Consider the following 21,746-nt stretch of genomic DNA (forward strand, 5'->3'; position numbering starts at 1 on the left):
AAAATGAGTGAGTTTTGAAATGGATGTATCACTTTTGAATGAAAAATAATTTTTTGTGAAATTAGTGCCATTAGCTAGAGTTAGGAGAGAACTCTCTGTAAACACCTAAATCATCTCAATCGGATATCGAATGAAGAAATTAGGTCCGTTGAAAGTTCATCTCAAGAGTTGTCATGTAATAGTCCTGATGTTGTCAAATTAGTGCATTATGCTGCAGGGCATGGCATAGAGGCAGATGAGCCACGGTGCATCATATTGTGTTGTGGTGAAAAGTAGTTTTTACACTTTAAATGCAAATGCCCTATTATAAATAAATATCCTATATTTCAGTGAACATTTTATACTTTGACTTGTGAATGATAAAAGTGTATTAGCATTTTGAATTTTAAAAACTTGAGATCCTACTCTTGCAATTCTACAAACTTGATAGTCCTGTAGGTTTTTCACATGATTACCTTAACTTTTAGAGTTAGTTATGGTTTATTAAGGGTATTTACCTATAGACTTTATACCAAAACCTAAGTAAAGTGTAGGGACTAAGAGTGCTGTTTTCCCTTTATTTTTTTAAGAAAATAAAACAAGTTTGAAAACATTTAAATTTAAATTGATTACAAAGAATTTTTATTTTAATTTTTAAAAATAAAAATAATTTTTTAAAATAGGAATCAAGCACGTCTTGCAGGATAAGTTTTATCATTTTGCAAATATGTGACCTATCATTAAGAGAAAATATCATTCAAGGACTATTAAGGATATTTAATGTCAATTAAGGATTAAAATATTTTTTAATATTACTGCAAAATTAGTAGATTGATTTGAAAATAATTTTAGATAGAAAAAGACTATAATACCTTGCCTTTTTTTAATTGACAAATAGTCATTTGTGAATTAACAAGTACTTATTTGCATTTGACAAGACTTCATTTACTAATTGACAAATTCAATAATATAAAAGAATTTGTTTGTGAGAATGGACAATTGTAAATCATATTTCAACAAATAGCCCTTCACTAATTGCCAAGTATCCACTTGTATTTAATGAAAAACCATTCATAATTAATAATTTAAGAATTTAAAAAAATTTAATTATTGAAAAGGATAAGTGTAAATAATGTTTTAATAAGTAACCATTCGTTAATTTAAAAATACACATTTGTATTTAACATAAAACTATTAGTTAGTTTTTTTTTAAAAGAAAAGTAGAGATATTATAATCTTTTTTCATATAAAATTATTTTTAAATTAATTTTTTAATCTTATAATAATATTTTAAAATTTTTTGTGATCCTTATTTGATATTAAATTGCTTTTCTGACCATATTTTCCCTATCAATTAAAATAACATTCTCAATTTATTTTTTAATTATAAAAATGTAATTATAAAATAGCCATACCATTGCAACCACGAGGGGTGAGTGACTGGCGAGTGAGTGACGACAGAATCAGTAAACTCGTCAGCTGTCTCAAGTACTTCGTGGCTTGCAGGGTATCTTTTCCTATGGATTAGCTTTCTTCTCTATTCGTTCCACGATCAGTTCATGGGTCTCAAATGATCATTGTTCTTGCGCTTATGAGCCATCAAATACCTGTTACTTGTAATTGTCGAGATCGGTTGTTTTTTTTTTCCCCATCGTGGTCCGTCGGGTTTGGATCTGGTTATTCATTCAAGTTTGCAGAGCTCCCAGAATCAAGTTATTTTCAGTTTTCAGCCTCTGGGTTTTCTCTCATGACCATCACGGACGAAGATGATTTAGTTTCTAGTTGATTTCTTTATTATTTTCCTCAACTCTATGATAATTTGATCCATTAAATAGGAGTCGATTTATTTATGAAAATTTTATTCAAGATTTACGTAAGTTTAATTTGTCGATGTTAATCGATGGTGTTATCATGTTTTCTGTTGTCCCATAGATAGATGAACACTTTCATTAGTGCCATTGGCCGTTTTTTGGAGTGATTATGGAGAAACAGAGCAGCTTTCGAGCTTGTACAGTGGAAAAGCAACGAAGTTTTCGCGGGGCAATGGAAAAACAGAGGAGCTTTCGCGGATTTATGGAAAAACAGAAAAGTTTTCGCATAGTGATGGAGAAGCAGCTCAGCTTCATTGGAAGCGAGAGGAAAAGGAGCAAGGAATCACCCGGGAAACGAGGTGACTCCCCACTTCATTTAGCAGCTCGGGCTGGCAACACAAATAGAGTCAAGGAGATAATTCAAAATTGTGACGGTAACGAGTCAAAGGATTTGTTGTCAAAGCAGAATCTGGAGGGGGAGACACCTCTTTATGTCGCTTCAGAGAATGGGTATGATTTAGTTGTGAGCGACATGTTGAAGCACTTGGACCTGCAAGTTGCGTCTATTGCGGCTAGAAATGGCTATGATCCATTCCATGTCGCTGCAAAGCATGGTCATCTAGGTAAGGTGATGACATTTGGCATCACGTTTTGGCTTATCGTCGTATAAATTTTTTAATGCACAAGATGTGCTCTCTTGTCAATGGTTTTACTAGGTCAATGAGAGAACTTAGTCCTATTCTGGAAATATTGTTACTAATCCTGCGTTATCCTAGTTTCTTTGTGCTTACTCTTGCACCTTAGTGATTGGAAAAAAGGTCACGTCTCATTATTTTCTAAGGTCACTTATTAACCCATTCTCTTGCTCTGCCAAAAACCGTAGCTAAATTTGTCTATCGTATGTAATGACCAATAGCTCCACTTGTTATTTATCTTATTAAATATGAAGTCAAAGAGTTTCTCAAATTTTTAAAATACTGTTTTGCGCTTAATTGTTTTCGAGGTTGTGTTGCATTGTTCCTCAATCTTAAATATTCTAAATATTTCAGACACGCTCTCTTTCTTTCGCTCTCATGCATGTGCGTGAAAAACTATTGCTTCTCAGTTGAAGATGAAAACCAAAACTGGAAATCCACTTGGCCACATATTGCTCCTTGATCCTAGCAATCCAGGGACTATTATATTTTTCTTTCTGTTCCCCCCTTCCCCCTCACACCCTGTCTCTATTTGTACATATTTGGAATGGACAAAAATGATAAAATGGATGAGAGAAAATTTTATGATTGTGGCTTCTTATTAGTCATTTACTCAATTGTGATGTGGATCTCTATGATTTCCCCCCTCTAAATCCCTCTCCTTTGTATTCTCTTTGTACCCGAAAAAATCCGAGCTATTTGTTATTTTTTAAATCAGAAATTTGTTGTGAATAATTTTAGTGCTTTGGTCTTTCAGATCATTGTGTTGTTTTCTTATTCGGCGCGAGTGCTTAAGATATTTTTCACAAATTGTTGCCCTAGCATGTCTGTTACTACATTTCCCTAACTATAGCTCTTATCAAGAAAAATAATCTTGCAGAGGTATTGAGAGAACTGCTACGCTCCTTTCCTAACTTGGCCATGACCACAGATTTGTCCAATTCAACTGCTTTACACACAGCTGCAACCCAGGGTCATATTGAAGTGGTTAACCTCCTTTTGGAATCAGACTCAAACCTTGCAAAAATAGCCAGGAATAATGGAAAGACTGTTCTTCACTCTGCAGCTAGAATGGGGCATTTGGAAATTGTGAAAGCCTTACTGAACAAGGATCCGAGCACTGGATTTAGGACAGATAAGAAAGGTCAAACTGCTTTGCACATGGCTGTTAAGGGGCAAAATGAAGAAATTCTGCTAGAATTGGTAAAACCTGACCCATCTATTTTGGGTCTGGAGGATAATAAAGGAAATACAGCATTGCATGTTGCCACAAAGAAAGGGCGTTTGCAGGTTCTTCCTCATTTCTCTTTCATAATATTCATTCTATAGGTTAATGGCCTTGCTTACTTTAATTATATCGAGTTCTGTCTTTTTGTTAGATACATGATTGTTTGTGCATCTATCTCTGATGCATGCTGTTCCTGGGGGTCTGAAGTTGGCTTGCAGAAATAAAATGCTGAAGCGCACACTCATGCATAATTTAAGGTTGTGAATAATAATAGTAGGGTAAATTGGCATGCTGTTGAGAAACCTATCTAAGTGAATTCCCAATGGTTTAGGAGTTTATCCAAGTCTAGTTTATCATTATCTAGAGTCTTACCGTTTATTGTTGTCTAGAAGTCTTAGTTATCCTTTATCATCATCTTTAGTTAAGCTTTATCAGTGGATTTTTATAATAAAAGAAGTGGCTGCCACAACTTGTTTTCAAAGTTCTACATGGCAAGCCAGCTCATCATGGCCATGTCCAGGGATTTTTGACCCTTAGGTGAAGTCATTTAAGAGGCCTAGGTTGATATTACTTATCAATATTTATATTGTTGTTCTAGATTTTTGAGTTGCAAAGTCACTTGATATTGAATATGATTTAATCAATTTTAATTTTGAATTTTTTTTTCAGCAATAGCAACTATGACAGGTATTGTCAACAATATCCTACAAGCAATGCATGTATTTGAAAAGATAATTTAATCTTTTGATATAGTTTAACTCTTCTATAGGAATGTTCATTTCTTCTATTAGAACTTCTCTCAATACCCTTAATTCAGAAGATAAATCAAGTCCATCAATATTGGAATGTTCACTGAACTTTAACTTTTCAAGATTAATACAATTTTTTTTTTTCAATTCATCTTCATCTAAAGTTTTTAATTTTTTTTTTTGACTCAAATGAAAAACCAAAAATAGTTTCATATTCTCAAAATTGTTCAGATTGCTTCTCAATAGAAGGAATAGATTGATATAATATGTATATAAAATATTCAATACAAAAACAATCTTCAGCTGAATGTGTGATTTCATCACTTGCTACAACTTACATTGGGCCTAATCCAACACATTTTGTTTGAGGCCTACCATATATTAAATTCTTATAATACCTATACACACTGTGGGATTTGTGTACTGATCATACATATAACTACTAGGGGACTTGTATAGATTGGAGCCCTAGGGAGCAATCTATTTGGACTCCTCATGGCCCTGGGCTTGCTGCTTATTCACCATATAGATGTTCTTGTCTTGAACTTCACATATAGTCACAGACTTTTTTGAGAAAAAAGTAGCCTTAAATATCTTGTGCTTTTCTTGGCTCGAATTTTGCCCACTTTTCCAATGGAATTCCTGGTTTACCTGATTCAGGTTCAGGGTGCTGCAATATGTGGTTTTATTTAAGTTTAGATGAAATTTTATTGATTTGTTTTTTCCTTGAGCTTGTTGGAAAGTAAGTGGCAGCTGAACTAATTATTGGTTGATCTTACTGTTCATTCTTTGACAAAACTTCGTAAATTGTTTGTTGAAGTATTTGGTAACTTGTTTAAAGTTTAAGATTTCTGGTTGCTGTCAACAATTGAAAATTGTAAAAAGACAAATTAAATTGAAGGCTCTATTGCTCAAGTCGTAAGTTACTGGGTGTCCTGTTGGGCAACCCAACTAGCCACTGAAGAGGACAACTTAGGAGAAGTAGATCAAAGACTTCTAAGTAGTGGTGGGAAATGGGTCGGGCTGGTGGCTTAGCCCATTAGAGCCTATGGTCAAGCCCTAAAGCCTGAATGTGTTTTTTTTTTTTTTGTTTTTGCAAAATCCAAGAGAGTGAGTGGCAAGGAGCTAGAGAGTGAGGGATGAAGGTGCAGAGAGCGAGAGAATGAGCAGCAGAGTGAGAGATGAAGATGTAGAGAGCAAGAGTAGGTTTGAGGCTGAGATTGAGTTTTGAGGAATGAAGACGAGGGGGAGTGATTGAGATTTGATAGATGGAGATGAGATATCGCTCGTTAGTGTCTAGTGGTGGTTGTGAGTGTGAAACCTTAGGTTAGCATTTGGCTTAAAAGGAAAAAAAAAAAAAAGCATAAAGGGGGGGGTTAACGGCCTTTTCCAGGGCTGTTAAGCCTGAGTCGGAAGGCCCTTTTCTTCATTTATTCTTTGATTTTTCAAGCCCAATCCTTTTTAAAATGTGGGAAAAAGGCTTGGTGCATATTCCCGGCTCTACCTCCAAGAGCTAGGTCATTGTGATTAGTTAATATTGCTAAGGGGAGCAATTAGAATATCAAGGAGGCCACTATGAGAACTAGGTGAAGAAATTCTAGGAGTTGCCTTTGTTTATCTATCAGGGACCTTGTCTGTATCTAGGCATCCCAGTCTAGATACATTTTCATTTTAAGATTGGCGCAATATCTAGGTATCCTAGTTTAGACATGATTTCTTTTTCAAATTGTATTTTATTGTGACAAGTTGAAGCTCATAGGATCTTCAGCTTGAGGGGAATGCTTGTAAACCTATCTATTCTGAACTCCTAACAAATTGAGTCTATGATAGAGCTGCTGGATTGCTAAGGAAGAGCAAATTGTGAAGAAAATGCTAGATAAGGGCACAACCATTGGGTCAAAGATTATACTAAAAAGTGACATAGGAGTTGGGAGTAGGTGTAGCTAAGGGTAGGGGCAGTGCTATTGTAACTTTTTGGGTTTAAAGTTCTCCAATTCGGCTGAGGGAGGGAGTTCAATCTTCTGGCGAGTGAAGTGTGTTTGGAAAGTACTGTCTTGTCAAAAGTCCAGTGTGTTGGGGTTGAGGAAGACCATCTTTCTTCATCATTTTCTCTATATTTATTTTAATGTTTGTGAGTAAAGTGGCTTATGTTCTAGGTTGTTGCTTTGTGATGTGTATTTTGTACTGATCCTTACCACCCTGTAACTATGTTCAGTTTAGTGTGTGGGTGTATGAAGGAGATGGGGTTAGCTTGAATCATTATTTCCCTTTCAATCAACTTTATTACTCAGCAATAGTATTTTCAGTCCTATTTGAAGTGTGTTTTATGGTTTTTGCTTGTTTTTAGCTTATTAGAATCGAGGGTTCTATCTGTTTATCTTAATCAAGGGCCAGAGTTTATAATTATTTGGGATTGTAGTTATCCTTTATCTATATCTTCAATTAACATTTCCTCTTGTTAATCCAACCTGTTCCATTACTTTAGGAAGATTAGACAACGGCAAATGATTTTATACCACACTAATGCATCAAAACAGGCAAGCCCGTAGATATTTTCCATTTTTAGCATCTTCCTTGATATATTGTTCTGATTAGTGGAGAAAGAATATATACAACCCTGCTTAATAATAAAAGCCTAATGCAGAAATAAAGGACAGCAGAAGCTATAAATAAGGGAAATCCTTAGGTTTTGATATTAATACTTCAAAATACTAAATCAGTGTTACAAACTTACAATGAACTTCACTGATTCTGGCCTAAACCCTATTCCCCTACAGGCATTTGAGATGCCAAGCTCTCCTCACTGCACTCAGTTTCCAAAATACATCATATGAGCCCTCCATACAGCAGAAAGGCCTCTAAAATCCCAAAAAGTAACGCACCACTTCCATCACAGCCTATATCCCTAGTCAGGCCCCAAAACATAATTAGTCTGGTCTTTACTTTTCCTTTCAACTAGGACCCGTGGGGTAAGCCTCAAAACCACAAGTTTTTTCCCCCTCCTCTCTCTTCTATTGTCTTCCTTGACTCTGGCAGGATCAAAATGGGTAGAGAGAAATAAGGAAGATAAATCTCTATTAATAGATAAAATTAGAATCTAACTTCATAATATTAATAAGAGAATATAGAACCGATAGAAGACTATAGAAGGAATAAATCTATCAAGATGATATGGAACAAAAATCTCGTTCTATACTTCTTTTAATAGCCACGTTTAGGAGAATTTTCAAAGGGCCAAAAGTCTCAAAAGTTTGTTTTATTCATGATATGCTTGCTTTTGAGTTGTTAAGCATATTTACAATGCTAAATATAATCTAAAATAATGAATAAAATTTAGATAACTAGATAATTAAATAAAAAATGAACAAAATCTCCTAGAATCTATATCTAGATAAAATAAAGAGAAAAATCTATAGAACTAAGTATTTGAATAAAATCTAAATAATTAGATACTAAGTATTTGAATAAAATCTAAATAATTAGGTATCTGGATAAATATCTAGATATCTAAATAAAATATAAAAAATATTATTAAATAGAAAATATCTAAGATAAAATAAAATAATATTTATTCCTAATATATCTCTAACTTCTCAAATTTTCCATTATCCCACCAAGATCAGTACTCTATCAATACTCCCTCCTTGAAAATTCGCCTTGCCTTTAAGGGGAGAGACATAGGCAATGGCTTTCTTATGTCTCTAGAGGTTGAGATGTGAGTAATAGATAATAACAGCATCTCCAATGTGGGTTCCAAAAGGTTGAACAAAAGGTTGCATGGAAACTTCAAGGATAAAGTTGCAGTTAGACCCACTAGCCACCAAGTTCAGAACCTTGGGCGCAAAGAAGGCCTCCTGAAGCTTCATCATTACTGGAGTAGCTTTTCCTAAACCTGCAGCAAAGGAAGGTGTTGCACTTTCTAGCACTATCTAGGCTTTAGTGTTGTCTTTCAGAGGAGATATGAATTCCTTGTCATGTTCAAGCTTTGAAACAGAAGGCTTGGAGTTTGTTGGGATCTCTGAGAGATGAAGGAGAGAAGGACGCATATCCTTACCCTCACGAACAAACGCATTTCCAGTCAAGAGTGTTTCATTTTGACTAGGTTGTTACACTCCTTTGGGACCACTAGAGTGTTGGACCTTAGATTCACTATTTAAGGTTAAACTCAAGTGCTTGTACACACTCCTAGGTTGAGAAGTTCTGTGTTTTTGAATTTTCATATCTCCCTTAATGCCTAATGAACTTGGCTGGCTTTGATTTGTTTGGTAGTTGGCACAATTGGTGGTGCCTTAATGGTAGAATGAAAGACATCAAGACGAGCTATGATGTAAAGGAATAGGTGCCTTTCATAAAATGAGGAAAAATGGTTAGATCAGGAAGTGCATGTTGAGATGGGTGGTGAGGGTGAGGTTGTAGAAGTAGTGTAGAGGTGGTAGGAATCCATTAGGGGTCGAATGGCTTTGATACCAAATGGTAGGATCCAAGATGAGTAGAGAGAAATAAGGAAGATAAATATCTATTAACATATAAAATTAGAATCTAATCATAATATTAATAAGAGAACATAGAACTAATAGAAAAAAAATAAAAGGAATAAATCTATCAAGATGATATAGAACATGAATATCGTTTTATACTTCTCTTAATAGCCACGCTTAGGGAAATCTCTAAAGGGCCAAAGGTCTATTTTATTTATGATATGCTTGCTTCTGAATTGCTAAGTGTATTTATAATGCTAAATACAATCTAACATAATGAATAAAATCTAGATAACTAGATAATTAAATAAAAATTGAACGAAATCTCCTAAAATCTATATCTAGATAAAATAGAGTAAAATCTAAAGAACTAAATATTTGAATAAAATCTAAATAACTAAATATCTAGATATCTAAATAAAATCTAGATAACTAAATATCTAAATAAAATCTAAACAATATTATTAAATAGAAAATATCTAAAATAAAATAAAATAATATTTATCCCTAATGTATCTCTAACTTCTCAAATTATACATTATCCCACCATAATCGGTACTCTATTAGACTCCCTCTTAGAAGTTTTAGCAAATCCACCAGCTTTTTCAGAGTATCAGTTAGTTATAGCATTGGAGAGCATGTAGATATCTATTCTGAACCACTGGCCAGTTGTATGGTGTTAGAGATTATTGTATTTCCTAAATTTGCCTTCCTGATCTGGCAAAAGCAAAATTGGCTGAGGAAGATATAATTTTGTTATTGCATGCATAATGGATTTAAACTGAGAAAAAGGAAAGATTACAGAAATTAATTTTTGCTATTAAGTAGAAAGAATTTAAAGCTGGTGTGGCTTGATTTGATAATTTTTTTCAGTAGTGAGACGAAGTTGACAAAAAAGAATTTGGAAAGAATCTGGCTTTTAATATCTATTCTGAAGTGGTGCTGGTCACTGCAGAATGTTTTCTGTTTATTATCTATGGAAGGTATCAATGTGAACTCCGTCAACAAGGCTGGGGAGACCCCTCTTGACATTGCAGAACAATTTGGAACTCCAGAACTTGTCTCCATTTTAAGGGATGCTGGAGCTGCTAATTCTGCCGACCAAAAGAATCCTCGAAATGCATCAAATCAACTTAAGCAGACGGTTAGTGACATAAAGCATGATGTGCAATCCCAACTCCAGCAAACTCGTCAAACTGGTACGAGGGTCCAGAAAATTGCGAAGAAGTTGAAAAAGCTCCATATTAGTGGCTTGAACAATGCCATAAATTCTGCAACTGTTGTCGCTGTTCTTATTGCTACAGTTGCATTTGCAGCCATCTTCACTATCCCTGGCCAATATGATGAAAAGAAAGTAGGGGACTTTTCACTTGGACAGGCAAATATAGCAAATGATGCAGCTTTTCTGATATTTTTCGTGTTCGATAGCTTGGCATTATTCATTTCTCTGGCTGTTGTGGTTGTTCAAACATCTGTTGTTGTGATCGAGCAGAAGGCAAAGAAGCAGCTTGTTTTTGTAATTAACAAGCTTATGTGGATGGCGTGTCTTTTCATTTCAATTGCCTTCATTTCTCTCACATATGTGGTGGTGGGCTTACACTCCAGATGGCTTGCTATATATGCTACGGTCATCGGGAGCCTAATAATGCTATCTACAATTGGCTCCATGTGCTTTTGTGTCATTTTGCATAGGATGGAGGCGACGAAATTAAGGGCTGAGAGTCGCTCTCGTTCTTTATCCATGTCTCATGCATCAGATCAAGAAATTTTAAACAGTGAATACAAGAGGATGTATGCACTTTAGGACAAGGAAAGCAGTTATCTTACTGAAACGGCCATTTTTTTCCAGCTTTAGTGAGTTCCTACGGCATTGAGCAGTATCTGGTTGTGAGAAGACGAGATACAGGCTTTTATATAGCCTACGGGAGAACCCCTTTGGTAGCTAGCGTGCTGCGAAATACTATAGTATCCCGGGTTTTTATCCGGGTGTACACGTCTCTGCCTGAACCCAAGTAACTGATAATTTGTATAGTGTTCTATTACACTGACATTGATATATATTTTGTTTGTTTTTTTTTTTTTGGCCACGACTTTTATGGTCGACCTGTTAGGCCAGGAAAGAAAGAGCGGATAAATTTTTTCGGTTCTATTGGTAAATAATTGAATCCTAGATTATATAGAATTTGCATCTGGGCACTAAGTATTTTTGGCTATGTCTGGCCAAAAAAATAAAAAAGAAGTAATATTGGCTATGTTATTTATGTAAGCATTTGAATATATAACTGCGTTAAATTTATTCTGTTTAAGAATTTTGGTTAGAACTTGAAAGGATGGGGACGACTTATATGGTCAAATAAACTAATGTGACTTCATTTCGTTGCTGTTGGGTTGGTGGATGTGGTACTCAATCTCTGTAATGATTCTAACTATAAAATTTAATGAAACATTTGTAATTCGTTTTTAGAAAATGTCCTTGCCTTTTTTACTTAGTTTATATATTAGTTTTTTCATCTCACTTTTTTTCACTTTGCAATGAACTATGCCAATCACAAGGTGGTTTGGGAAAGTTGTAATTTTTTTTCCCATTTTACTTTGAACCAATTTCTTTAATCTTGTGAAAATAACTAGTAGGGTTTTATAAAAATGAAGGGAGAAACTAGAAGGTTTTATCATACTCTATATTTGGTTGTTTTGGTTATTGAGTAAATCATATATGCACAAGGATTTCTTGGTGGAAGGAGAGATCTGTACACAACCAGAGAGTAGTGTCTGTCCCAAAATCCTAGTCACTGTCACATTGTATCTCGTCATTGTCTTCCTCCTTCAACCTCGGTAGCATTCTCACTAGTAATCAATCTAGATCTCATAGGGAAGTACCTTGGAAAGCTTTTGTCTCTCTTTTTCCAGATCCCAACACATTGCTTAGAATTGTAATCTCAGCACCGTATCTCCATCATCATCAGCACCACCGCAGTGTAACTCGCTCTTCATCATCATCTCCATCTACTGCAAAGTAAAAGAGGGGCTTTAATTTCTCTTTCATTCTTGGTAATCATCCAACAGAAGCAGAGATTCAAATCGAATTTGAGAGGTGAAAACATCCTTCTCCAGTGATAATTGATGTCACATACTAGCACACCGTGAAGAACCATCAACACGATGTGGGTGAAAATCACTGACCCTAGAGCTTTGTTGCTGAGGCAAGTACAAGTACTAGGTTCTTCTAATCATTCTTCTTTAGGTTGCGTCACTGGATTACTTTTCTTGCATCTCCTTCCAATTTATTTTGGGCGCGCGCGCGCACACATGTATATATTGTGGCTCTGAATGTCTCAATCAACTCGGTATTGGTCATCCTCTTATGGCTACAATGATTTATTTTTTAATAGGAGACGTTTTTGTTTGGTAAGGTATTAGATGGTCATAAGTTGCATTCCTCAAAATTGCAATCTTTGATTAGGATTCATTGGAAATTACAAGGAATGATTTCAATGTTTAACAACAACATAGTTCCTTTCTTAGGAGGATTTAGCTTACATGCTCTTACATGGTTGCTATAAAATCTTACAAAATATAACTCACAAGTCTAAATTTATGAGTTATTTCAAGGCTCTAATAAATCATATTTCTGAGGATTACCAAGTTTCAACATCATCAATATATCCTTAATACTAGTTCCACCAAGCCACAAACTTGAAAAATGCCCTATAATTACATTAAATGAAATTCATGAAGTTCGTGTTTTCTTATTGTACAATGTAAAACAACTCTAAAAAGAATTAAATATAATACTTTAAAGATATTATATGTAAGAAAATACTCTCGTGCATTGCACGAGAAGTAAATGCTAGTTACCATATAAAGCTAGAATATAAAAATCTAACTCGTCCTGAGATGATTTAAATAGTTAGCTGATAATCACTCCGACGAGGATGCCTCTTGTGATTCTCTATATTTGAAATTCCACTCCTTTCCATTCCGAAAGTTTTGGAACTTCATAAATAATCAATTACAGGAAATTGCTAAATTGTTAAAGACCGTTTGATTGTTCAGTCTTCTTGGTTTCAACCTTCACTGTCGGATTTTGAGTCAACTCGAACTGACTTAGCTGAGAAGGAATGGCGCACAGATATTTTCTGACTACAAGTTTGGGCTGAGAAACTGCCTTGAACATGAACAACCAAAATTACTTCCTTATCTCGTGTGTCTTCAGACCACCAGTTCTGCGGTATGCCATCAATTTCTTCTGAGGTATGAAATTCCTCATGACGTATTGAGACCTCTACGTATTGCTCAGGTTTAATTATGCCAGCAGCTGGTATAACCTAATTTAAAGACAATTAAATAAACAAAAGAACGACATGGTTGTCAGTTGGTATATCGGCTACAATCAAGTATTTTGGTTCTAGTTAAGTGTTTTAATACAGCTGATCAACTATAGTTCGACCAACTTGAAAAAAAATGCCGAGGTGCATCATAAATTGGTCACATTCTCAACATCAATGCACGACTAGAGTGTTGATGTAAACCTATTCTAATTAATACAATTTTTCCCCAGAATTACAAACAACCGTTTCTTATAGGAATCTTATTGTCTTAAAAAGCTTAACTGGCAAATCAAAATGTCAATATTTAATCTAAAGGAGCTGACTGATTTTACTATTCTTGAGGATAAAATTTAAAGATTCATGTTAATAATTTAATGGACGGCGAAACAAGATCAATAATTTAATGAATTAAACAGTTTTGATCTTAGCATGATTTGTTTTGAAAATTGCAGCCCTCGGTTGAGAAAAATATAACGAGGCCATAACTTTTGCATATGCAGTAGGATCTTACAATCCAAATAATGATAAATAATAAAAAAGAGGCACAAGTACCTCAAGCCATCTAGGAAAACCGACGGCACCTCTTGGGCTAAAATCAAGTGCTTCTCCGTCATTCTTAATGTTAGATTGGCCTTCACCACTGATCTTATAGATCGCTTTATCCTTCATACTTCTGTTGGTTATGCGCAACAATGATATGTCCTTATTTTGAAGAACTATACAATTCGGGATGATAGAGACTTCTGGAACATAAAAATACTCTTCAAGCATACATTTAATTTTTTCATTGGAAGTCAAAATTTCCCCATACTCCTTTCTTCTTATTGATCTATCAACATGAGCAATTTTGACATTAAATTTACACCGAACTGGTTTGTGATCACTATCAGTCACATCCATGCATGCATCATACCTGTAAATAGCTAGAATGGTGACAAATTGTAACCAAGCACTGAAAAGAAAAGACAGCACAAAGCAACAATAGACGTATAACATACTGTAAAATTGATGACACCACAGGGCAGTCTAAATTGCACTCAGACACTGAAGCTGAGCGATTATCACGATATATTATTCTATCACACCAAGCAGGTATACGCTTTTTCTCTCCAGAATCATAGCCTGAGATTATGCAGAAGTTATGCGTTTGTCAATTTCTAACGATAACTAAAGAAATCCCTAATGCACCTCGACATATTAATAATACAGATAATTTGATTGGATTGGATGATCTTTTCTGTCATTACAGACATCCTGAGATCCTGTCTATACAAATATACAATATATGATGATGATATATATACTTGTTCCGACGTACTTTGATTTTTGTTTCAATTTGGTCCCGTTTTTTGATAGTTTCAGATTAGCATCATGAATTACATATTACGCAGTAATTTCAATGAAGTTCACCTGTCATCTTGTGTTCGCCATGAAAGTAATTGACATGGGCATTATATTTCCAGTAAGCCACATCATCGGTTTCCATCAATCATGGTTAATAATAAAAAGTTGACAATACACTACACTGAAACTGTTATGCACACATTAAGCAATTAGAAGCAAGTAACAATTTTATATAATAAAAGGTGCCAAAAGTAGTACTTATCAGTATTTACCTGCTAAACCTGTTTTATGCCTCTCAAATTTGTAAGTGGGTGGAAATTTGATGATTGCCTCTCGCATTCCTTGAAAAACTTTTCCAGCTTTCATCTCTGCCCTGAGCTGATCCTTTTCTCTAAGCCAGTCAAAGCATCTTTGGGAAACGAAGTCCCTTGCCTCGTCATAAGATATACCAAAAAGGCGGTAGTTGAAATCACCAAAAAATACCACCATGTCCGCTTCGGCTAATTCAGGCTTTGCTTCTTCAGAGTTGACACATACAACCTACAACATATTGAAAGCCTTACAATTGTTATGATGTGTTGATTTTGATTTGATTTATCATTGGTTGTAAATAATTAAGACGATTATGATCGACTAGGATGATTTGATTTGATTTGATTTTTTTAATAACAAGGGAGAACAACAACTAAATACTAGTAATGTCCCGCTGTAGCACAAGAACTAAGTTAGAGTGACTCATCGTCCCCTTTTCTCTCTCAAGAGGGTTTCTCTATCGCGAAGGCAACTGCTTTTCAGAGCTCTCCCCCAGTGGGTGCCCTCTTCTTTCTATGAGAGTTGTCCTCACATGTCTCTCCCGCTGACCGCCAGGGTGGCATATGCGCGTGATCTGGGGTATGTGTGTGTATTTATGCGTGCATGTGTTGGTATGGATGAATGGACGGGATTTGGAATGGCTGATGGTCATGACAAAGAAAAGGATTGGGTAATGGAGGGGCTGACGGTGATCTACATGAACAATTGCGTTTGGCAGATCAATGGCGTGGGACAGGAGAACAATGTGAGGAATTACAATAAGCAAACTGAAGCTTAGATCTGTGGTCCTAGCTATTAAACATAACAATGTTTACCAACTTGATATAAAAATGCCTTTCCTCATGATAATCTTGAAGAACAAGCTAACAAGGAGCAGCCTCCTAGATTTATTTCTTCAAGGGAGTTTTTCTTAGTTATGAAGTTATGTCATTGTATTTATGAACTAAAGCAATCACCATGGGCTTGGTTTGGGTGTTTTACCAGCATTATGCAATAATTTATATTACTTAAAAGTGAAACTAACCACGACTTATTCTAGGTGCACTGGAAGCATAATATCTATATAAATATCTAATTGTCAATTAGGATATCATCATATGCAATGATCAAGAAGGAATTTGTGAACTTGAACAACACTTGCTTGATCATTTTTAGACTATGGGTTTAGACAATTGAAGTAAAAATTGAAGTACTAGAGTAAGGCAACTCAATCTAGTGCTAGAGTCGTGATCTTAGAGAAGAAGTATGCACTATACATTCTTGAAAAAAACCAACATGTTAGAACATTGTTGATCAATTGGCAGTTTAATGGATCCTAACATATACTTCTACCAGCATAGGGCGCCTTTAAGGGATTCTTTTTGATATCAACGACTAGCTGACAAAGTTAAACCATACAACCACTTGCCTAGATATCTTTTACTAAGACTGTGGGGAGTCGATTCCTACAATCACCATACTCTAGTCATTGGTAAGCAGTGATACATATTCTTGAATCTAGGAGCACTTGGCAAGCATAAGGATCAGAAACACTTGCAAGTGGTTAGATATTCTGATGCAAACTGGGCAAGAAAGCCTACTAGTTGTCAATCCGCTACTGGTTTGCATATTTCTTGGATGAAATCTTATCTCTTGGAAAAGCAAGAAACAATATGTGATGACAAGATCTAGCACTCAAGTTGAATATTGTGCTGTAGCATTGGCGGCATGTGAACTTAAGTGGATTAAGCAATTACTTTAAGAACTTCAATCTGGAGATCATGATCGAACTGTTGTTGATTGTTAATAAAGCTGCTTTATGCTGAAATTTGAAGTTGATTGTCATTTATAAAAGAGATCATATCCAGAACCATTACCACTATCCTTGTTAATTTTATTGATTAATTAGCTAATGTTCTTATAAAAGCATGAAGAGGACCCATGTTTCTTACATTTGCAACAATCTTGGCGCATATGACTTATATGCTCCAACTTGAAGATGGGTTTTGACTACAATTTGATTTATCCTTGACTGTAAATAATTAGGATGATTATGAATGATTAAGATGATTGTGATTGATTAGGATGATTAGATTATGTAATTACTAGCCATGATTTCTTTCTCTTGTGCATCTTCTTTAAATAAGATGACATGTAAATCAAAACTTATTGACTATGTTTCTCACATTCCCTCTAGATCTCTTTCTAACTTTCCTCCCATATTCCTTATAATGATGAGAATATTGATTGACAGAAAAATTAATAATTTAAGGTTGAAAGAAAAATGCTCACGTTTGTACCACGAAGCATGTGAACAGCAGTTGAAACACCAGCTGGAGCAGAGAGGACCAAGGGCAAGCCAGAAGAGTAAAGCAGCCAAAATAAATACGATGAGAAGGCTAGAGAGCAACACAAAAACAGGTATGACACCATACCAGCTGCAGTGTTAAGTAGGTTGGATGAACGACTGAAGACCATATTTCGGAAAATGTGATCGAAATCAGCATTGCGACGATTAACTGCTTCCAGATGTGCGGCCAAGTGACAATTCACAAAGCACATTGTCCTATCATAGACTCTAATTCTCAAACCCACACCTCCCTGCTTGAACAACTTCAGCCTCATCAATGTTGATTCCAGCAAAAGAGATATTCTAAAGCTCAAAGTAAAAAATTTATCAAGGCAATCTATCTTTTAATAAAACAGGTAAAATTTTGTCTCAAATTAATGGAGGAAAACAGAAACAAATTATTTACTTATTGACTATTATACAATTTACTATTATCAGTAAATAATGCTAAGACACCACATAGGGACTACTGACTAAAGTGATTAACTAAGCAAAAGCATTATGTCCTACATAGTGCATGTATGCAGCCACAGTAGTTTGTTTACAAATGAGATGAAAAACATCAAATAACATGATACATGGAAAGGAATCTCTGCTCTCTATTTATTTTTCAGTATAGATACTATTTTCTTTCTACTTTTTTCAATCATTGAAAATATATGTGACAATGAAGGCATGATTACATATAGATTAAGAAAGTGTTTCATGCATAAAAAAAAATATTCAACCGTTCAAGATTCAATCTAAGAGGTTGAAATCATAGAGTCTTCAGACAATGGTATTTCCCTATAGTTGCAAAATACAAGGAAACTTATCCTTTAATTTGCACACAATGAACAATTTTTAATGTAGACAAAGACATTAAGACAAACCTTGTTACCGATGGCACGTCCAAAGCCACAAGGAACTGCTGCAACATCAATGTCCCCAACATGTGTCCTAAGATTCTTTCTCACCCTAAGGAATTTCAACTCGTACTATAATAATTGAAGTAACATTGAAAAAGTAATAGAAACAATAGGTTTATTACTATTTGATGAACCAGCAAGATACTTTCATGAGAATCACTCACCAAAGAGATATAAGCAGGCCAGCAAGCTGTCTAGAACCCATACGTTCAAAGGTTTTTCCTTCTTCTAATGTCTTTCCAATTGCATCCAGCCACAATTGCCCCACTGCACTTCCTTCAAGCCCTACCTACAATTGGGATTGGTCAACACATGCATAAAATAAACACTTTAAAGAGAGAAAATATATGGCAATATTAATAAACAAATAAAATGAGTCCCTGCAGTCATACAGTAGTATAAAATGCATCTTTTAATATGGATGTCAAGAAAACCAACATTATGACATATCAAGTTCATTCTTCTAAAATTCAATTAACAAATATGTTGGCTTATTTTTCATAATGTATACAAGCATACGTCATGTTTACACTTAGAAAATTAGTATCAATTTGTAAGACAGTTCATAGTGTAGCTCCGCTATAAATAGAAAGTTAGCAAAGAATTTCCAAGTTACATATTTCTTGAGGTTAAAGACATCATTAAAAATATTATTAAAGGTCATACAGTTTCTTTTGCTGCAGACATTGCTAGAAAACCTGCACCCATATCCACTTCTTGCAAACCAACCACTACAATGCCTACATCAGACACAGCAGAACCCAACCATGACATAAGTGAATCCTGTGATGGTTTTCCTTGACCAACATTCCATGTGCCAATCAAAATTCTGACATTATGCCGTCTAGTGTATACAAGTTGTTTCCCAGCTAATTCAGACTTCACTATGTTGTCAACAGGACTTGGTGATGCAACATTCCATGCACGTATGCCACCGTGAGTAGCCAAACTAAAAACATAACCATTGCCAATCGCCAATCTAATCAGAGGACTATTATGAGCAATCCATTCTGCAATTAGATTGCCTTCAAGGTCCAAAACTTGCAGAATACCACTTACATAGCCTACATATAATCGTGTTCTGAAAGTGCAGAAGCACTGAACTGGACAGGGATGAAGATTAAAATCTTGCACACGGGTCCCATTCCAATCCCATTGTACAAGCAAGCCATTTGTACATCCACTCCAAATCATTCCATCATTTGTTTGGACAATAGCTTCGGTTCTTTTAGTATCTTCAACAAATGCTCCTGCTCCCTTGGTTGCAACCCGACGGACTGCATCAGCAGCCCCCATTATAGCATTACGTGATCTTTGTAAAAAGCTAGTCCCTTGTGATTTCTCCTTTTTTGAGGTAGAAACAAACTTAACCTTCATTTCATCTTCTATAACTTGATCTTGCTGCATGGATGATGTGTCAACTCGATTTTCCAACTGACCATCAATGTTAAATACTTTCAGAAGGTCCTTTGTACGAGCATCCCTATAAAGGGAAACTTTTATTTAGTACCTCAAATATTTTTACAAGTAGAATAAAACCCTTGGAAATGCACCCTTGTTGCAGGCAATTGACAGCTGGAAATAAATGTTACCAAAACAATTTCTTTGCCAATTCCTTATAAAATGTGTTTTTGTGAAAATATAATGCATATTAAATCAAAATTTAAAAACCAAATACGCGTATCAACCTCAATAGTACAATGTCAGAATAAGAAGCGTACCACAATGAGAAGGATAATGGCCCAACACACCAGACTCTAGCTCTAACATTATCAGACAACAAGTACTTCACCTCTTGAGAAGATATATTGCAGACCCCATTAATAGTGACTTGACTTTTGAGGTCGATGCATGACCTTTCCACAAGTAGGGCTGCCATACGCCTTTCTTCAGGAGACAGGGACAGAGATTTTTCAATTGATTCCCAAGGCCAGACCTTAATAACACCTCCTTCAGAACCTGACCATATGTCACCTGGATTAAAGTAACATGAACCACTAAATCAACACTACAGCTGTATATTAAGAGTGCTGTTCACGTTTGTGCTAAAAGCAAAAGGGCAAATGCACTAAATATCGACGGGGGAAAAAAACAAGAAGTCCTTACCAAACGAACTTATAACCATGGCAAGAACAGGACCCCTATGTGCTTGCCAAGAAAGGCCTTCCTTAAAGGGGGAGACGAAAGGTTGATCCATTTTCCAAGACCTAATCTTTCCGTCCTTATGACCACTCCAAATCAATTTATTTCCATTGTCAACCGTCAAACATATTGTGGGAGGGGTATCTGCTGATTCATGAAATGGTGCAGCATCCTCATCACCCCTTCTTACCTTCCCGCCAAGTCCGCAACCAGGAGCAAAAGCATTTTGAAACTGCCACACCCTAACCCCGCTTTCTTGACCAGCCCACAACTGCTCTTCGGTACAAGCGATGTTACGGAGAAATTTTCCTACTTGAGTCTCCCTCAATGGATGAGGCCTTAACTCAAGACATGGTGGACGACCAGGATGAACAGCCGCTCGTATTGGAGCCTTGAAGATCCCATTTTCACCACCATTCCCTATAAATTCTGGCAACGGATGGCATGGTGTTAAATCACCAGGACCACTACCAATGTCCATGCCAGGTCTTTGGTCAAGGTACTCATCAATGCCACCCGGGTTAGTGGAGGAATTGGGGAAAAAGTCGTCATCTCCGGAATCGTAAAAAGATTCGATGTTATGGGATAAACGATCATCATCAAGACTATGCTTGCGGACTTGTTGATGGCGTTTATGGGTAGAGATAACTCTATGCTGTTGACTATAGGAATGTGCTTTGCGGTGAGGAGGAAGAGAGTTCAACCCGCCCAAGGCTTCCTTACCATCATCTTCAACTCGATCATCCATGATTCTAGGATGATTGCCGAAAATTGTTTGGATTTACAAAATGAAGGATACGTAATGCAACCACACTAAAGAGAGAAATTATGAGTATATGAATTCCTGCTCAGAGAGAAGATGAGGACAAGAAGAAAGAGTCTAAAGGTTGTCCCGAGAGGGAGGGGAGCACGTAAAATTCATGAACGGTGAGTAAGGCGAGGCATTCTAAAGCTCACGGACAAGAATCATTTTCTCTTCCCTTCATCCCCCAACTATAGATTGTAATATAATTTCATATTTCATTATTAATTTTTCACCATGATACCTAAATCAATAAATTTTCAACTAAAATAAAACTACGTAACATTTTTAAATAAACTATATAATAAGAATTAATATTATGTCGTTCAACCTTCGTGTTATAGTTTTAATATTTTAATTCTCACAAGTTCTATTCACAAGTCATATCATCTTTATCAAGCAACACGTACATAAGTTATTGATGTGTGTTTGCATGCTCCAGTCACCTTTTGTGAATGTTGCATCCTCTACATTTCCTTATCTAATTTTTTTTTTGATGAAAAGGAAATCTTGTTACTTATAATTGGAAAATGAAAAAGAAAGAGCCAGGTCTTATAGAAGATGCAATTGTCAGGGTGGTAAGAGATAGCTAATTACAAAACATGAAATTAAAGGGCAATTTGAGTAAACGCACTCCCAAA

General features: G+C 35.6%; 2 protein-coding genes across 10 annotated transcripts; one reads left to right on the forward strand and one right to left on the reverse strand.

Moving 5' to 3' along the window:
- Positions 1–1,407: 1,407 nt before the first annotated feature.
- On the forward strand, positions 1,408–11,122 carry LOC129314866 (ankyrin repeat-containing protein At5g02620-like). 3 transcript variants are annotated; one of them, XM_054958352.1, is made up of 4 exons: positions 1,408–1,486; positions 1,912–2,413; positions 3,366–3,775; positions 9,896–11,122. In XM_054958352.1, the coding sequence occupies exons 2-4, from the start codon at positions 1,960–1,962 to the stop codon at positions 10,742–10,744; spliced, it is 1,713 nt and encodes a 570-aa protein (XP_054814327.1). In that variant the 5' UTR covers positions 1,408–1,486; positions 1,912–1,959; the 3' UTR covers positions 10,745–11,122. The 3 variants fall into 3 exon arrangements, with proteins under 3 accessions (XP_054814327.1, XP_054814326.1, XP_054814328.1); XM_054958351.1 differs by having other exon boundaries at positions 1,420–2,413; XM_054958353.1 differs by having other exon boundaries at positions 1,420–2,413; positions 3,417–3,775.
- Positions 11,123–12,666: 1,544 nt separating this feature from the next.
- LOC129315757 (type I inositol polyphosphate 5-phosphatase 12) lies at positions 12,667–21,268 on the reverse strand. Of its 7 annotated transcripts, XM_054959767.1 has the most exons (11): positions 20,268–21,266; positions 19,883–20,135; positions 18,828–19,644; positions 18,326–18,450; positions 18,126–18,210; positions 17,339–17,504; positions 17,196–17,236; positions 14,885–15,152; positions 14,267–14,390; positions 13,821–14,181; positions 12,667–13,265 (listed from the first exon to the last, which is right to left on the reverse strand). In XM_054959767.1, exons 1-11 carry the CDS (start codon positions 21,049–21,051, stop codon positions 13,005–13,007), a joined length of 3,285 nt encoding a protein of 1,094 aa, XP_054815742.1. In that variant the 5' UTR covers positions 21,052–21,266; the 3' UTR covers positions 12,667–13,004. The 7 variants fall into 7 exon arrangements, 5 of the variants coding, with proteins under 5 accessions (XP_054815742.1, XP_054815741.1, XP_054815743.1 ...); XM_054959766.1 differs by having other exon boundaries at positions 17,196–17,504; XM_054959768.1 differs by lacking the exon at positions 14,267–14,390 and having other exon boundaries at positions 13,821–14,011; positions 17,196–17,504.
- Between the last annotated feature and the right edge of the window lie 478 nt (positions 21,269–21,746).

The sequence above is a fragment of the Prosopis cineraria genome, unplaced genomic scaffold, assembly GCF_029017545.1.
Source record: "Prosopis cineraria cultivar Desert tree isolate PC_DT_omini unplaced genomic scaffold, ASM2901754v1 PC7, whole genome shotgun sequence".
NCBI classification, from domain to species: Eukaryota; Viridiplantae; Streptophyta; class Magnoliopsida; order Fabales; family Fabaceae; genus Prosopis; species Prosopis cineraria.

Coding starts and splice junctions, on each gene's coding strand:
- LOC129314866 (XM_054958352.1), top strand. CDS start 1,960: ATGGAGAAACAGAGCAGCTTTCGAGCTTGTACAGTGGAAAAGCAACGA. Junction 2,414..3,365: donor TGCAAAGCATGGTCATCTAG/GTAAGGTGATGA, acceptor ATAATCTTGCAG/AGGTATTGAGAGAACTGCTA. Junction 3,776..9,895: donor CAAAGAAAGGGCGTTTGCAG/GTTCTTCCTCAT, acceptor TGGTCACTGCAG/AATGTTTTCTGTTTATTATC.
- LOC129315757 (XM_054959766.1), bottom strand. CDS start 21,051: ATGGATGATCGAGTTGAAGATGATGGTAAGGAAGCCTTGGGCGGGTTG. Junction 17,505..18,125: donor GACGTGCCATCGGTAACAAG/GTTTGTCTTAAT, acceptor TTGTTCAAGCAG/GGAGGTGTGGGTTTGAGAAT. Junction 14,182..14,266: donor GTGGTGTCATCAATTTTACA/GTATGTTATACG, acceptor AGCTATTTACAG/GTATGATGCATGCATGGATG.